The 18,977-nt window shown below is 34.8% G+C and overlaps 1 protein-coding gene across 2 annotated transcripts in view; it reads right to left on the bottom strand.

Annotated features, from left to right (window-relative positions):
• Nucleotides 1–2,947: 2,947 nt before the first annotated feature.
• The window catches only part of SCYL2 (SCY1 like pseudokinase 2), a 31,693-nt gene continuing 15,663 nt past the window's right edge, over nucleotides 2,948–18,977 (bottom strand). Inside the window, exons 7-18 of one of the 2 annotated variants that reach the window (XM_059816494.1) lie at nucleotides 18,521–18,646; nucleotides 16,883–17,059; nucleotides 13,207–13,218; nucleotides 12,951–13,073; nucleotides 11,582–11,695; nucleotides 10,970–11,102; nucleotides 9,047–9,165; nucleotides 8,316–8,416; nucleotides 7,498–7,564; nucleotides 7,284–7,373; nucleotides 6,047–6,166; nucleotides 2,948–5,452 (exon numbers count right to left, since the gene is read on the bottom strand). In XM_059816494.1, the coding sequence (XP_059672477.1) occupies nucleotides 4,802–5,452; nucleotides 6,047–6,166; nucleotides 7,284–7,373; nucleotides 7,498–7,564; nucleotides 8,316–8,416; nucleotides 9,047–9,165; nucleotides 10,970–11,102; nucleotides 11,582–11,695; nucleotides 12,951–13,073; nucleotides 13,207–13,218; nucleotides 16,883–17,059; nucleotides 18,521–18,646 (1,833 nt within the window). In that variant the 3' untranslated portion in view covers nucleotides 2,948–4,801. The remainder of the gene's footprint in view (nucleotides 5,453–6,046; nucleotides 6,167–7,283; nucleotides 7,374–7,497; nucleotides 7,565–8,315; nucleotides 8,417–9,046; nucleotides 9,166–10,969; nucleotides 11,103–11,581; nucleotides 11,696–12,950; nucleotides 13,074–13,206; nucleotides 13,219–16,882; nucleotides 17,060–18,520; nucleotides 18,647–18,977) is intronic. The other variant, XM_059816493.1, reaches the window with a different exon arrangement.

Below are 18,977 nucleotides of genomic sequence, written 5' to 3'. Positions count from 1 at the left end.
AGGGGCTTATTTGTTCTATTGATGTAAGTGTGAGGCCTGGAAGGCAAGAGGATTTGGTGTATGAATCCAAGGTTTTACTGCCTTGTGAATTTCCTCGTAAAGCAGTCAAAACCTAATGGAAAGTAAGGTACAAGGCAGGACCTCACTTGAAAATCAGCTAACTCATCTGAAATTCTCCAGATAGGTTTCCTCACAGCTATTTCAAAGTAAAAGTTCACAATGAGTATATAAAATGCAGCATATCTCTTAACAAGGAACAAAAAAGGGTCACATATACAACAGGGTATTTTTTCTGTACTCCCCCTCCCTATATTTCTTTCACTGGAAATGGCACAAATCAGCAATATCCCACCCACCCCCAATAAAAAACTCCTAATCAATAAACAAAAGTCACTCTAAAGTCCAAAATGTTCACTGCAATGAGAGATCCAGTATTAATAAATGTACGTTTTAAAAACTTTCCTCTTCTGCTCAAGTCACGTAGATGTAGGCAGACTAAGCATGTAAATTTGTAATAGATAACAAAAGTATCATATAATTGTTAACCTGTATGGAAGCCTTGTGGAATTTGATTCAAACCTAACTTCTCATTTAATCTTCGCTCTTTTGGTGCAATTGAACTGAAAAATCTAAAATCCTATAATCTATATACACACTTACTTACCTATCTACAGACATAGACAACATTATAACAGGGGTTATAATACAAAAGTTAACACACATTTTTGTTACTTTAGAAGGCCATCAGGGTATCTGTTAAAGTTCCACATAAACGTTAAACAGGTGTTGCTAAAAAGACAAAACTTAACAGAAAAGGAAAGTTTTAAATAATAAGGCTTGAAATGTTGTGCACCTATACATCAAAAAAGTCAGCCTTTTACTTGGGGTACGCAGCATCTGTGCAGACCTGTAAGGCCACAACTTCCCCAAGACATTTCTAATTCACATCACCATTGAGACAGAAACAAACTAGGACATTCTACCCATGTTCCCAGTGAAATTTCTCCCCCCATCTCCCAAATACTTGGTGGACTCCTTTACCTTTCAAAAGACTCCTCTGGTACTGCTGTTCTCCTGCATAAGCAGGTTCCACAGGCTGTTCTGTGCCTTATTCACAACACTTGTGTGAAAAGGAACAGAAAATCTGCTTCCTTCGCTTGTGCCATTTCACTCCCTGTTTCTCTCCTCTTGAGAGTGGCAGACCTAGGGGCTTCTAAGCTAATCTGTAACTCAGTAGTTTCAAGGTTCCTCTCCATCAGCCCCAGCAGAGAAGTTTTTCAAGCCTCTTTAATACAATCCTTCCATCTAGCAGGATTAGTTTGTTTTCTAAGACTGAGTTTTAAGAGGATGCTTCAGAGACTTTCATACTTAAAACCAAATGGAACCAACAGTTCTACTACGGAAAACACTGCTCTCTTGGTGCAGTTACATTCATTTAGCATACATCAGAGCAGCCAAAGGACAACTGATGCTTATACTTAAGATGTGCAGCCAGTTCCACTTCTCTTTTCTCCTTTTGCAAGAAACATAATATAGATAGATCAATTAAAGAATAGGAACTTACTCTCTTCTCTTTACCTCTCCTTTACAAATGAATCTAAAGTAAACCAGGTGGGCTGGGCAGTTCAGCCCAGACCCTGCTCTAATTTCCACAGTGGAATGAAGATCTGCTCACAGTAGGTGAGCCCAGGGGGTGCACAGGGTGGAGGCTGTAAGGTGATGATATAACCTGCCAGGCTTCCACATTTTTTCCTTTAAATTACGTCAAGTACAAAGGGCAGAAATTTTGTGTAATTTACAGTATTGTTCAAGGCACTGTAATAAGAACTTACTTTATATCAGGTTACTTTTTCAGTAACAGAATTTGGAATTTCTTAATCAGATACCAATTTCAAACCTGTGTTTTCCATTTTGTTTTGCATTAGGGCTAGACAGTCCCTCTACTTCAGGCCAAGCTAGATGCAATACTGCTTTCCATCCAAGTCCAGAAACAGAAGGCCCCTGGAATGCCCGCATTTTGTAACATTGTCCCTTCCTCCTAATCTTTCCCAAACAACAACTTGGATGTCAAGTACAACTGTTGTTCTCAAACAATAGTATTCACTCTGGCCACAACATGAGTCTTCTAGCCTCTTGCGGGGCCTCATAACAATGACTTATAAGTGGACAAGGCTTCCTAAAGAAAAACTACTGCAGCAGGAGCCAAGTGGCACATGGCCTTGGTGACTTACCTCTTGCAACTCCTCTTTCCTTTAAGAAGAAATAGAGAACTTCACATACACACAGTTTCCTGAAGCATTTACAAGGAAGAGGGATTTGACCCTCTGATTTTAACTGAAGTTATTTTTTTTTTTTATCCTTAAATAACTGGAATATTTCGTTATAACTTTCATAAGCACCCTTTTCATTTTCTTTGTTGTTGTTATTCTATTCCGGTCATTTGGAAAATTGCAGCAAACAAGAGAAATCAAAATTATTTTCTCAATTAGAAGTAGAAAAAAAAATCCTATTACTTGAGCCAGATAAAGATCTTATTCCATCATATTACCACTACACAGAACAGCCTGTCTTAATTTGAACTTGTAGGATTTTTTGACTTTGCTCTTACAAATTAGATTATTATCTCAGATAGCCCATGCCAAAAGCACATACCCCAAACCCACAGTTTAGGTGATCTAGCATATAAAGTTTGATCAATTTTTTTCAATTAATTTTCCCTCCAATGCATTAAATTAAAATCCAGTTCTGAAAAGCCCCCAGTCCAGGGGGATCAGGGACTGAAACCCCAGATCAGGACACTCATATTTAAGACTGCCTTTACCATGGATGTATTAATTTAATACATTGTAGAGTCCTAGTAGATGTTATTTTTAATATAAACTTATTTTCCAAATAATTTAGAGGAATATATATTCAAGTAATTCTTCAAAGGTTTGCCTAAGTTACCCTAACAAAACGTAGCTTTCAAAAGTTGACATAAAAGAAGACATTAGTGTGATTGAGAGTATAGAATACTAGTAAGTGTAAATGAATTTAAATACTTTAACAGTTCTAGTATTGTCTTAAGTTTACACAGATATCTTAACATAACCTACAATGTTTACCATGAATATTAACAGCACGTAAGCATCACAATGTGTTAGGTACTGTTGTCTAAACCACAATTTCACTGGTCCCAGGTATTTTAAAATAATAGGACTAAGGCAGCAGCTATAGTACATAAACAATTCTTTAAGAAATATGCTTAATGCTATTACCGCTTAGAACTGTGGAAATATAACAAAATACAAGTCACATTTACAGCATAAGGCCCTTTGGTTTCTTAAGCAGCAAATGAAAGAACAATTTCTTCAGTGAAAGGCTTTGAAAAATAAAGCATGTAGGCTTTCCATAAAAAAGGTAACTAGTTCTTTCCTTCTCAAAATAGCCAGCTATAGTCTTCAAAATATTATGTAAGAAAGCTCCTGAAATTCCTAGGGAAGAAAAAGTTAAAACCCAACAGTAGCATCTGACAGAGCACAGATTCTATCATGGGCAAGCTGAACATACACCTTCTGGGAAGTAGCAGAAACTACTGTTTGGTTTTCTGGAGAACTTTATTAAATTTGGAGTAATACAACAAAAAGGATCAGAAATACCTGTGTATTTATCATATATTCTAGAGTTCAAATCTGTATTTGAGAACTTGCTTCATATTCATCTATCCTTCATAAGGACTTGAGTTAAAACAAAATTAAAATTAAATAGTTTATTCTAGTCAAGGCAATTTATGGCAGTCTGCTTTTTCACACAACCATGTGCAACTTGTACGAGGCAATCCTTTTCCATCTTCCCAGTGGAGCCAAAATCTATAAAGTACTGTGTAACTAAACAGTGTGTGTTTAGTTACACAGAACTGCTTAGTTACACAATTGGGGCAGTCAGCATCTTAATATTACAGAGAACATTCTTTTTAGGAGGTTCCATAACTATTCATATTCTTTTTTCACACCAGTTAGAAGCAGTATCAAATTAGCCAAAACACTGGAATATATAATAAATGTGATCATGCCACCACATGTATTTTAAAATCCTGCTTAAGTGGTATGTTGCTTTTGCTATGTGGCTGGTAGCAAGGATCTAGCATTATAAAACAGGTTGTAAACCAGCATGACCATTGGAGCAGTGTTCTTACTCTGTCCCAAACTTGTACAAAATTTTACAACTTCTTATGCCTGAATCTTGTTGTAGTTTACTACCACATCAATTTTAATTATCTTATAAGAGAAGAAATGCAAAATATTTTCTCTTCTTAGCCTCTTACACAGATACTGGTTAGTGATCTTTCTACATAACATGGCCAACAAAACTTTTTGAGGCAGCATGAAAATTTACTTTTTCCCAGTTTGTGCCAAATTCAGGCAACACAAGTCATCAGTAAGAATTTTGCAGACACTGAAAGGACTGGGCTGCAGGATTGCGTTATTACCCCCTAGGAAATTTCATAGGAGTTGATTGAATACACTTCTGAATAATTTTGAAATACTTAGCTGCTTCTTTTTCGATTGAATATACCTTCAGTGCTCTGATGTTCGGTAAAGAGACAGGAAATCTTTAGCACATAAGATGACTCTGCACTTACGCAATTCGATTGTAGTACCAGGTGAATGCAAAATCAAGTCTTTTTTCCAGTGCAAAAGTCTTTACTTTGCTGGGTTGAAAGTTTTCCCAAGTCATGCTTTTACTAATAAAAAAAAAGATGTTAATCAGCTTACCCATGATCCAAATTTCCTCAATCTTTGAAAGAAGAAAACAAAACATTTTACCCAAAAAGATCTTTTAAGTCATTACTAGCTGAGCTGCTGTTTGTCATTGTGTTTGCTGGTTGTGTAAAGTTCTGAGGAGCAAAGAAAGGATTACCCTGTATACCAAAGCCAGGCTGTCCTATCATGTTCATCTGAGGTCCCAAGACTGAACTGCTTGCACTCGGGGACCCTTGCGGGGGTACAAACTGATTAACCCACTGGCTTGATTTCTGTTGAGCCAACTGTTTCATACTAACTTTGGGTTTTTGAGGACCAAAAAGATTATCTAAAGCAGACATATCTGGGGGTCTGTTTTGTTGTGTCAGTGGAGAGATTGCAGAGGCAGCATTCATAGGACTGTAATTTGGCATATTGGCAGTCGGTACAATGTTCATCTTGGTTGTTGCTGTTGCGCTTGGACCACTGAAGAAATTCTGAGTGTTTGGACCAGCTCCCATACTGAATCCAGCAGTCTGAAAACCCATATTAGTATTTAGTCCGTTTGTTATATTTATCTTTGTGTTGTCAATAGGTGATGAAAATCCCATTCCAACACCCATAGAAGGGACAGAAGAGAAGCTGTTTGAAGATGCAACTTTAGCTTTGTTGATAGAATGGCTAGTCAAAGATGACATATTATCTACCAAGGTATCTGTCAAGTCTTTTGTCTGCAAAATACATAAAACACAGTTAAATGCTTTTCCCGTACAAACACTCTATCAAGAGTCTTCATTATTGCTCCTGCAGAAGTGGCAATCATTTTTCAGACATTAGAATTTACTACATGGAACTGGGCATGAAATGTGATTATATACAAAAGCAATTGGGTTATATTTGTTCTTTGCTACTTAGAAATAATTGTTATGCAGCTTTAATTTGACAACTAAGACTACACGAAGTACTACTGTGACATTTGCTTACATGCCCCATTCCTATCCCCAAGCCCTTTAAATATTTAGTTAATAAACTCTTCAGAGCAAAACCTTTTTTAATATGTGCTTTTTCCTTATCTAGAACAATGGCCTTCCAATAATTATTATTCATTTGGAAACTCCTGCAATTTAAAAAGTGGGAAATATTGCTAATGATGCAAATGGAAAGCAGATTAAAATTTATTTTAGTTTTTCTCAGCTGTGCCATTGTACTACCAGTGGAAACAAAGGTGACTCACAGGAGCAAAAAATGCTAAATGCATACAGCACTTGAAAGGAAAAAGTATCACAGCTCCAACGGAAACAGTGCAGTAGTTTGTTCTTTCTCACCTGCTTCACTGGAGGTGTTATTGCAGTTGCTTGTGGCTTAAGAGGTTGCTGGCTTTTCAGTTTCTGTGCCTGTTCTTGTTCTTTAGCTAACTTTTGTTTCTCTTCAAGTGTAAGTGATGCCTTTAAAAGGGAAAGTACTGACACTAAGTTGCACAGAATGGTTATTCTTATATTGATATTTTTATTTCATAAATAGCACTGTCATTTCAATATGTGGTAGAACAACGCATATTATTTATACAAAAGAGAAAGTGGGTAAGTACAAAAAATCTATTATAATATTTATCATATTGCTAAAAGTACTTAAAGCAAATAAATACAATATTAAAAGTAGCACAATAAGAAATCCGAGCAGATCTCCAATTAAGAAGTATCACAACAAAACCATTTTAGGTTTGTCTTCTTAATGTTGGGCATAAGAAAAAGCATTCTTCACAGTTTTTGTTTTTATATGGTTACCACCTGGCACTTGATATAGAACTGCAACTGACCATGATGTTGGAAAGCGAATTTTAAGATAGTTTAAGAGGCTTTTCAGGATTTTAATTCTACTTTTATTAATGATGAAGGATAAAATCATAAAATCATTCCCCCGTAGTCTAAAATTAGTGAGAGGGTTCAGATAACTAGACATGGAAATGAGAAAATGTATAGATTCTGGGGAACCATTTACACAGATAATAGCATGAAAAGAATTTTACAATACTTTATGCTTATGTTTAATATTCTATATCATGTCATGCTTTTTCTTTGCTTCTTGTATTTATCCCCATGTTGACTGTACATTTTTACTTAACTTTGAACTGTACAGTCAATGTTAGTCTCCGCTACTACATGAAATTCTACATTTTATCTTCATCTCTGTTTGCAATTTAATCATAAAGTTGCCTATTTTGATGTTCCTATCCAAATCCACTGCTGAAGTTTCAGTTTCATTGAAATTTATAATTAAGGAGAAAGAAAATGACCAAAAATTTATAATCCTGATTGCTGCCTACTTTGTACAATGCTATTTTCAAGGAAAGGCTTTCACAGAAATTCAAGGATATGATTTGAACATTTTTCAGTGGACCTTCACATGTGACTATGTATGGTGCTGTGCTATACAAAGGCAGTTAGGTTTTCTTTTAAAGCTTTAAGTATGATAAACAATTACACATACTCTTTTTACACAACCGTATCATCCTTGTATTAGAGAGATGGATGTAACAGGATTCCAAAACAAAGTAAAACACACCTTTTTCTGTTTTGATGACATCTCATTCTCTTTACTATCAGATCCACTAATTAGAAGGTCAGTTCCACTAGTATTAAATACCTTGTCGATCTGTTTAAATTCAAAGAAACAAAACTTAGTTATTTGAAATGTTGTAATTTAAGGTAACATAAATATTGACTATGTAATTTTAAATTTCTATACGTAAGTAACGCAATAAAATATTGTCGCTCACCTGATTGCTTGTACTACTAGATCTTGCTTCTTCAGACACACTCATTTGGTTACCTATATCCAAAGACCTATATAGTGCAGAGTATACGTATTACAAAAAGATAACTTTACAGTCACATCCACAACACTAATTCAGCAATGCAGATTATTCTTCTGCATTTAAATAATACAAAAAAATTGCATTATGAGAGCACTGCCATTTTTATAGAATGCCTGCAGGAGACTGGAAAATGTTAATATTCTAAATTGTAAAGGTTGATCACTTCACATGGTTTTAGATCCTCCTTTTGAATGGGGTGACACTGACTTTGGGCAGCCTAAGTTAATTTGACTCAGAAATCTCACCTCGTATCAGACTCCATAAAATAGCTCTAAATACCTTCAAATATCACTGCCTTCTGAAAGGCTGCAATGTTTATGCTTCTCCAGTGTGGTTTATGTTCTCAACAGCTACAGAAAAGCAACTTAGCATATAGAAGAAAGACATAAACTGTACTAGTGGAGCTCAGTATAAACTTTCACATTTAATGAATTAATTAAAAATTATTGACTCAAAACAATAAACTGACTGAACTGGATATAAAGTAAAGGATTTTAGTCTACAAAACCATTGACAACACAATATTATTATCATTCTAGGACTAATAAATCTTTGCTGACATCTGTGCTTATTTGAGGTAATTCTCAACTACTGAAGTAAGAATTACCTAGATTTTTTATTGCTATGGCTATAGTTTTCTCATATTTGCTAAAAAATTAACTAAAATTTATGTCTGCTCACTTGTTCCTTCTCTAATACACACATAAATAAACACTTACTTCTGTTGCTCTTGCATGACATGAAGTTGCTCAAGTTTTGTTTTATGCTCTGCCTCCAATCTATTAAGCATATCTTTTATAACACAAATAAAAGAATTGAACTGTAAAAGAAATACACAAGAAGTTTGGATTTTGCAGTGATAGAATTCAGACATGTATAACTTAAAAGGTTCTATCTCATAAAACTTAAAATATACAATGTCAGATAAACTGCAGATTTTTAAATAATTTATAATCCACCTTCACTATCTTCCACTCGATACCCAACTACAAGCAGAGTGCATACTGAAACAGTGAAAAATATGTATCACCAAAAAAAAAAAGTGGGGCAACCCAGACAAAAACCCCACAGATTAATATTACCAGATTGATTTTCCACTTCTACATTACCTGCAACATTTACAAAAAAGAGTAAGGGAAGAAACATTAAGATTGTACTTTAGCTTTTAATTCAAATTTTAGTTATGTTAGTAGCTAACTGCTTTTGCAGGATATTTGGAAGGTGATACTATTCATTTTGAAATTTTATACTAGATCAGTTAAATCCACTGAAAAATAACAAGCTTTAAACATGCAAATACAGTAATACTGGGAGGTTTTTTGGTTTTGTTTGTTTGCTTTTACAACAGCCATAGACATACAGTAATGTATGAATTTTTCTCTGACAGCAATTTAAATCTATTCTCTGACAATTTATCAAGTAAAAGCACGCAACACAGTCATGTTCCTACCTGATTGAGATTAAGATTGTTCTCAATACTAAGAGGAATCAGATGGGGCAATACTTTTCCTGCAAGCTGTTCTTTGGTAATTCCCAACTTCTTATGAGTAAATGTACATTTGTAAATACCTGACATACAACATCAAAATAGCAAAAATTGTTAAGTTTAGTAAACAATGTGAACAAAGTAGCACTGTCTATATGTATCGATCATGTGAACATACATTGGCTCTGTGTGCAAGCAGGGACAAACATGATCAACAGAATCATAAAAGCTAAGTACTCATCCCCAACAGAAACGTATTATAGCAAGAGGCTTTGCTAAAGTTCAGAACAAGAGGAGGTCCAAAGTAATACTTTGCAGCTATGAAACCTCATATTAGGCAATGTATGGTCCTAGTCAATTATATGAGAATATGCATCTTTGAACAGATCATGAGCAACTGAGTTACCACAAACTGACAAATTGAACTGAGAAATTAAGCTGTGTTAACTAAGGATGTGTTCTCTCCTGGCATACTGAAGTGTCTAGGAGTAACTACCACGCTGCTCTCTGATTGCATTTTACAAAGATTCTTACCTAAGTGTTTGGGGCTGTGTTACACACAGGATCAAAAATCACGCATAGTCCTTATCCATTCTAAAATCACTGAAAAAAGAATACTGGCAGGCATGAGGGATCCAGTGTTAAGCATACAAGTTCTATAGTGTTTCTGACAGGCGGATTCCTCTGATTAAATAGTTCACCTCTGGTGGCAAACACTGAACATACTAGCATAAAAGAAGCAGCAGATTTCTTCACTTTCTATGGTTAGTATTAGAACAGAGCTGTCAGCTGGTGAAAGAAGGTATCACACACAAGATGGAAGGTATTATGGTTCCAGAAAAAAGGAGAGCCCAAGTACATAAAATTGATTTCAGCCCATTGTTTCCAAACTAGGGTCCACATATCCACTGTATCCAAGTAGAACTCAGGAGTAATACAACTAAAGTAAAAGACACACTGTCCCTCATTCTCAGACAGCAAATGCAAGTCAGAGCTGCAAGGAGTAAGGTAAACAGGCAGCTTTAAATTACTACTGAGCAAATCAAAATAATGCTACCATCACATATTACTACAGTGTTTAATAAGGGCTGCTGCCAGTACAGCTCAGCTTGTTACAAATGGTCCTCTAATACTTTGCTGTCAGTAAGAGAAATGGCCACTGTCTTCCAGACTTGGCCACACAGTCACACCTCTTTCTTGGCAGTGACTCTGGCCATCTGGTATCCTTGAGCCCATTCAAGTTGTTAAAATTACACATCCTGAGTCAGGCAAGCACCAGAGAGGCACTAGGAGAACACAACTGGGAGGGAGGCCTCCCCATCCAGAACTAACAATCCATTAAGTTTTGTTAGCTGTTTTGTGAAACCTCACCCAGGCTATGCTCCATTTCAATCCAAAGGCAGCCATGTTTGCTTAAATGTCCAACAAATGAGACTAACAAAACCTGCAGTGAAGAGCAGTAGATTTGTAGACAATCATTTCTAGCATCTGACATGCAAGAGTGATAAAAGAAGGGAATAGTAACATCTTAAAACCTCCATCAGCATCTGAAAGAAGACAGATCATACACTCTTCTGAGGAAAACAGCCTCTCTGGCTGTGTGGTCCATACAGTCCATGAAAGTGTCACAGCCCACGAACTGCAATGAGTACTCAGAACTGCACTGGGCCTTGACAACTACAAATACATGTACTAGTGTTTGGAAGTACCAGCAATACATAAGGTAACTGAACAGGGGCGTACTTAAGAACCAGAAACAGGAAGGAAGTTTTTAATAGTCATTTTAGCAATACATTATGTAAACATTATCAATGATAATACAGAAAGCTTTCAGATTTACAACATCAAAGCAGCACAAAAGACAAGAAAGTTGAAATTACGAATTACCTAAAATTCCCATTAGCACTGCAGGTTCCTTGGATGGAATTTGTTGTAGAAAAGGTAAAATATCATCAAGCACAAACCATTTATCCAAGTACTCCAAAATCTTGCCTAAGCACACTAGTGAGTTTACCCGGACCTGTGAAAAGTAAGAATTAAACAAACTCTTTACTATATTTTTGCCTAAGAAAAAAAAAAAACCACCCTTACAGAAATTATACTTAGAAGAAAACAGGTGCTACTGAAACTACAACCTTCATATCTGAAAATTCAAGACAAGTTCAAAAAACCCTTTTGTGTCATGAAAGGACAATACATATAGTTAAACACTGCTCATAAAACCTTGACTTTTCTGCAGGACAAACACTGTTAACATACATTATTGTGGAACACACTTCAACAATTTTTACAGTATTATTAACATAATAAGTTGTTAACTTTAAAAATTGTTAGAGTAAAAACATAAACGGTGTTTTTGTATTTGTAAAAAGTAAAAAAAAAAAACAAAACTCAAAAAGAAATCAGAGCACATTGATGGGCTTTTCTTTAAAGACAAAACAGCAGAAAAGCCGAACTAATTAAACGTTAACTGAGAGATAAAATTATTAGGATACTTACAGCAAGAGAAGACGTTTGCAAACATGCATTTTTAATTCTTGGAATTAATGAATTTTTCATTGATGGGTAATCTATTAAATTGGCAAATGTGGGAATTATGTTTAGGCAAAGCTCCTATAAAAAAAAATTCTGCGTAAGTTTAAAAAAAACATGCATGTTTATTATAAAATTAGTACTAATATTACTCAAGATCAAAATTAGTTTAAAATGTCTTCTTAAGTTTTCCTCTTAAGGAAATATCATGTTCAACTAAACTGACCTTAATCTATCAGACTCGCTTTAAAATAGCTAGAATAATAAAGCATCATAATAGGTATAAGAACCTTGGAAAATGGATTTCAAAAAGAGTATTCATAAATGTATAATAAAGTATTTGGATAGCAAGAATATCTTGCATTTTCACAAAACAGCTTTATAAAAAACCCAACTTTTATTACATCAAACTGTAACATTTTCCTACCTAAGTTAAGCAAATCTGAACAAGTACTATCAACAACACTGCAGCAGCACAATGAAAAGCTGAGTGTATCAAGATTAAACATACTTAAGCAACAGAGAAAAAAGAATACCCAATTCCAGCCCAAACTCAAAAAATAAGAGACAGCAATATCAAGCATATGTTGCAAATAAATACCTAAGTAACCAAACTACTGATGCAGAAAAAACCTCACACCAGGTATTCAGAAACAAAAACCTTTCTCCATAATATTGCAAAGGCTTTGCAAAGGTAAAAGTCACATCTGATTATCCAAATCCTTCTTTAAGAAATATTTTGTTTGTTTATCTCCCCTTCCCACTCCTGAATGCCTTTGGGTAACTGGAATTTAATTCCAGTAGAAGAATGATTTTAAAAAAAGAACCACCTTAGAAAGATGGAGAAAGCATAAAGAGAAAAATTAAAATATGAATACATAAAGATGTCACCAGAAGGTATATTAATATGATTTCACAGCAAATCACGTCTTCCAAGGTAACTGTCAGCACATATGTTCTTACCACTAGGACCTCAGAATAAGCCACCTCTCATTGACTAGCAAGAGCATGCATTCCTGCATAGTTTCCGCTGCACAGGCAATGTAGTATAAAAGCACATACTACTTTTTGCTATGGTGGCTAGTAAGAATTTAGGATAAGAGCATTAGAACAACAATCAAGTGGTTACTCCCTGGAAAATAGGGGAACTAAATTTTATTTTACTTAAACAAATTTTCTTTAATAAAACATTATCTCTCTCAACATTCAGGAATATTATACAGCTTTATCATTTTTTTTTTCAAGTAAACAAACACATAAGTATACAAAAAGCTGTCACATCAGCTTAAAGAAAAGAGAAAAAAATTGTTTTAACTAAAGGCTACAATTACTATACCTGGATCTGAATTGAAGGTGCTTCCAAGGCTCTATAAACCATTGGTAGAACACTGTTCTTTATTTCATCGGGTGGAGTTTTGGTTAGAAGCAAGTCCATTTTTTGCAGGAAGATCAACAAGATCTATTAAAAGAAGGACAATTCAGAAGCCAAAAGTTTTGACTCCAGAAACATATACTTACAATTTAAAGCGTGTTGTATCACATCACAAAAACTTCCAAAGTTTTCTTGTAACTCAGTAAATGTGATCACTTACCATGTTGCTTGCCTGAAGGCATGGAAGACAAAAAACACTTTGACATATTATTGCATTTTAAAAACAGCAAATACAAATCAAACAAAATATGCATGTTCTAGACAAATCAAACAAAATATGCATGTTCTAGACAAATCCTTCTGAAATAAGAAATCATAATGGCTAAGGAAGGAGTTCTTGTTTCTATTTACAACATGGTTTTTTGTTAAAATCCACCCACAGAAAATCTTTATACACACACCACTATTGAAAAAGCTAAACTTTCAAAAAACTGTAGCTTAAATGCTGTCCTCAAAGCATTTGATCACAACTCCACATATAAAAGCTATATTCCATCTGTATCTAGAATCAAAATAGGGACACAATGAAAAAAAATATTACAGCTACTATATGGACATAAAATACCTTTATTCTATTTCACGTGGAAACTGTATATCATAAAATGAAAAATCCCAAACAAAAAAAATTCATATTGCATTAACTTAAAAAGCAACACTAGAATAGCACATTTACGTAGTGGGATTCACTTTGCTTAGGCTAAGCCATCTAAAAGTTAGCTGCTATTCTAAGTTACTCATCCAGGCTCAGTCTCCAATACAGAGAGCTATGTAACTCATAAGACTCGTGCCTCATCTCAAATAGGTGAGACAACTAGCTACAGGTGATGTTGACTATCCATTGATATCTAGACTCCTTTTAGAAAATAGGTTAGACTAGATGGATAAATTGTGGTGAATGGTATCACATTAATAACAAAAAGCCAAGTATTTCATAGGAGGAAAATATTTCAGTTTTTAAGTCTAAAAATACATAGCAATCAGTGCTTGTATGTCAAATAAACAGAAGCATCAAACTATAGAAATACAAGTGCACCAAGACCACATTACAAGTTTCCCCCTTTCATTTGCTTTCCTTTACAGGGAAGAAAAAGAAATTCTTTTAAACTGCAGCTAATGTGTGTTTTCTTACTGTATATTTATAATTACCTAAGCTATACACATACACACACAAACCCATTCATTCCATGAACATTGATTCTGATGCAATATCCCCAAATTTGGGAGAATTAGGGTGAGATGGACCAGATCAGTTTTAAAGTTAGATTTTATAATTATTCTTGAATAAAGAATTTTTATTGGTCTTAAACTTGGCTTTTTGAAACTTACATGCACTTATAACACTGTTCTTTTGTCTAGCAACCCTGTAGTACTGTGGCATAACAGTTTCTATGTTAGTTAAATGCATAGTTTTGGAGAAGGATCGTTTGATTGTTTTTAAAAAATTTGAAAATGACATGAATGAAACCTGTTATTTAACAACTAAAAAAACCTCCTTTAAAGTAAGAACCAGATGTTTAAACATATAACAGACTGCTTTTAAGTTAAACATTGTACTATATAGTCATTTAGATTTCACAGAAGCAGTTCAGCTGTTTTCCACTGGCTGTCAATGCTTTTCAACTAAGATAACATAAAGCTGAATTGTTTTTGATACCTCTCTCTACCTGTCTTTAATGACAATGTAGTTCATGCTGTTCCAATCAACCCCTTTTTTTTAGCTTTCTAGGGTAATATTTGATACTTATCTATTTAAGTAGAAACTAAGATGTTACAGTCACAGATTCACACTCACCATCTAATTAGCAAGCAGCAGCAGTTGCACTCTGAACAATAATGCTGAAGATGTGCTTCATTCATTAATACAGAAGGCAGTACTTGTCAGGGTGCACTTTGGTGTACTGAATTAGAATATGAATTTACAGCACATCATATGCTAACTCTCTGTGGATTCCCCTAGATATAAATTAAGGGTTTGTCTACTCTGGGAAGCTATGTCAGAGCAAGCTAGGATGTTAATTTACAGAACACCTGTTAATCCATGCTAACTCCAAGAGTATGATATGAATGAGTAGTTTAACTAAATAGTGCATTTTCATGCTATAAATTCCCTCATACAAAGACATTGTGAACACTGGATAACAATTTCTTCATACTGAATTACAGCAGCTTACCTATGATACATTCACTTCCTAACTCAAGTATCCTATGAAAACCAAGCAACAGGCCCCTCATACAAATCTGAAACAGCTTGAGAAAGCATTTGTAAGAAACACTGGCACCTTCCCCATCCACCCCTCTCCATGAGCCACAAACACACAGAAACTGGACGTTTTTGCCTTGCACAAAGACAGCCAGATGTGGAATTCTGTCCTCTGGCGCTCTGAACCTTTATATTTTTTTCCTGAATTCCTGATACATTAATTTTGAAAACCTGTCCTAGATTACTTAAACAAACTTTGCCGTACTAAAAAGACCACAGAATAATAGTGGAATAAGCCATCTAGTACTTAGTGTGCATTTAAAAATGTCAACATAAGAATTTAATATATAGGATCTAGAAAGTTACAGAAAAACTTCGCAAAGCTCGGTCTTTATGAGCTGAATCCAAGTCTGTATTTTGCTTCCCTCATTTCTCAAAAAACTGCCTTTGTCCCCATGATGCTCCAGATATAACTCTGAGACAAACTTCTGGCAGTGAGGATTGTCTCACAAATCTGATGTTAAAGGTAGCAAAACACAATGTTTTGTGTTTTAGGATGAAACAGCACAAATAAGATGTTCACTGGCTTTCGGTCAGTTAGACGTTTATTTTTTTCAAGACAACAACAAAGCTAACATAAAGCCTCAGTGTACCAAAAGTAAACAGCATTAAGTAGTTCTTATTTTCTGAGGTATTATCAGTTACACAATTGTCCCCTTCCCCCGCTCCCCAGTATAATGAGAGTTCTCTGATCCAGTTTTCTGAAACCCAGAAATAAAAGGTCTGCTTGTTCATTCCTATGTTTATGTTGCCACTTAAATGCTCTGCAGAGAAATAATAGCATCCAGCAGTAAAACAAGGTAAGCTAGAAGGAAAGCAAAGCTGCCTTTTATCTGTGGAGGCACAATGCCTAACTTAGAGACAGAGTTCTCAGGAATCATCATGCACATGGTGTTGACAAAAGGATGCAAATGTTTTGCTCCTTAACAGTAATGATAATGTCTTACTACTTTTATGCACATAAACAACATAAAAAAGCATATTTTACTTATGCAATACATTTGTCAAATAAAATTAAACAAATTTCACAAATTTGTGCACAGCCCTCAAATAAACACTATTTTATTATCATCAATAAACAGCACTTTTAAGAGAGTGTCGAAGTTACAACTTTTCCACCCCATGACCCCAATGTCAGCAATATAGATAAAAGGAAAAAAAAAATTAAAATCATCGGTTCAGCTACTGGTAGAATATGTGCAAATACTGTACTGTACAACCCTGCTCAGATTGGCTAGAAAAGTGATAAAATGCTTACAAATATACCTTCTAAAACCAACCAAAAATAAGAATTGAGTGGTAAATTAAATGTTTCCTTTTTTGTTAATCTAATCTCATCTATAAATGCAAATATATCCTCAGAAAACCCATCTAAAAAAGCAGGGGTAGAGGCTTTGTGAATTTCCTGGAAAAAAAAAAAAATCTATTTTGTATGAATCAAGACTGACTGCCTGGACAACTACAGAGCAGGTTGGGCAATCTGTGTGAAGCTGGAAAAGGGAAACAGAACAATTAGTCATTTTTCAGGGAAAAACACCGAAAGAGAAAAATTGTAATCTGAACAATATTAACATACCTGGATTGGTTCTTGCTGCTTAAAAACAGGACCAAGATCAGGCAGAATGAGCCTGATATATTCTTCTTTGGTGCATTCCTCAGCAATTAGGAGAACATTAGGCAAGACAAAGGGTACCATATCAGGATTCACAAATTCAGAAGTCAAGCAAGGCAAAATTCGCTGAATTATAACACGCTAAAAGAAAAAAAAAAAAAAAGCATGCATCACATTGTACTGCATTGCAGTAAGTTACTATTGTGCCAGCTCAACAGCTTTTATATTAACCTGATATTTACAAAAAAGCAGACAGACAATTTTCAGTTTTGAACTCTTATTTTCACAGTGTACTCTAGCTAATTTACACTGTGCTACTTTTCTTACTTCTTTCTGTTTGCACTCAAAACGTAACTGGAGACTATAACAACTGTGAAGGTCAACAAAAAGCAATTAACTGTACAGAAAATAGGACTTTCAGCCACATACATGAATTATAAAAACCTTATTCTATATGTTTTCTTAAAAAAGACCCTAAAAGACCCTTAAAAAAGACCCTATCAGCCCACCAAAATAATCAGTTTTTCAGTACCCCATCACTGACTGAACAAACACATAATCCCACTATACCTCCCTGTAAAATTCCAGGTACATTCCCTAAATGGGATTCTGCTGACGAAATAGGTATTTACACTGTGAATGTCTACTGTAGAGTTAGATATCCTTAAATGCTTTTCAAGTCAATAAAGAGAAATACACAGTTCAAGGGCACAGTTTCTTCCCTCATAAAATATACTTTCAACACAGGAAAAAAAAAAGAATGCCCTAAAGACGATTAGGTCAGTCAGTGGCTGTCTGAAGTTAGGTGAAATACATTCCATCTATTTTCACTTTCAAAACATCAACGGTTTCTGATCAAAGGACAAAATTACTAAATTAAAAATAAGGGAGTATTAAACATGAAGTCTGAATTTTGCACTGTGTAGTTCAAAACACAATTAAAAAGAAAGAAATTTAATGCAATGGTTGAGAAGCTCAGCTATTCTATTATGTATTAAACCGATACATTTTTTCTATCACATATGCATTATGCCTTATACAAATTAAAGAATACCACAAAACGAAAAGGACTCAGTCTAGACATAGTGTCTAACGCTACACAGAAGAAATCAGACATTTGCCTTTGAGGTTTCTGGGCACTGCTAGCACAAGAAAGCACTTAGTCTGTTGAGGGAAGGAAGCTTTGCATCATTCAGCATTGAAGTACTGCCTTGCTATGAAAAAACTTGAAGCAATCTTATGGGGAGAAAAGGTGGCAAGATGACTTCAAAAAGCTATGATAGCATCTGGAAACAAAGGGAAAGCCTTGTAAGTGGAGAGAAGACAACTCCCTTACAAAAGGACATGCAAATGATGGTTCCTTACACATACTGATAGCACAATTTGCCATTTTCCATTTAAAGAATTATTGATAGCTGAGAAGTATTTCCACACCAATTATTTTCTCATCTCCCCTTCTTTCCTACTACTCTATTCTGGCAGTCTCAAGGCAGTCTATTATGGTACAATGCTTACATAAAGTCAAGCATTCTGAGACTCAGAATGTTAACAGATGTTCACATATTTTTGAACTCACTATTTCAAGACATCATACAGACATACCTTCGGTAGTTTTGGCAGAACCTTTGGTAGTCCTTTAAAAAACTGTGATTTCTGAAGGTTATCCCTTTGAAATAATGAATCAAAATACTGAAGCGTCATTGCTCCTACATCATCGAAGAACGGTATCTAAAAATAAGATTAAAAGCTTGTGATCTGGAGGGAGACAACATTGACACTGTTACAAAGATTCCAAAATATAATCATCTATTTACCTTTTCAATGAACTACAGTAAACCTTTACAATGACATGCCTGCAACTAACAATTAGAAAAGTACATTTTTACATACTAAGTAGTGTAATATTCACAGATAAAGGCTGATTATTAAGAGGGAATTTTCCTAGCATTTTAAAGAAACCCATGCATATTATGTGTCTCTAAGTTAACTTATTGTGTATGAAATAATGTTTTGTCTACAAAACATGCAATGAAAAGTAAAAACCTTGATTAAAAGTTCT

This window comes from Gavia stellata, chromosome 4, assembly GCF_030936135.1.
Source record: "Gavia stellata isolate bGavSte3 chromosome 4, bGavSte3.hap2, whole genome shotgun sequence".
NCBI lineage: Eukaryota > Metazoa > Chordata > Aves > Gaviiformes > Gaviidae > Gavia > Gavia stellata.
This window is presented reverse-complemented; position numbering and strand designations above follow the sequence as displayed.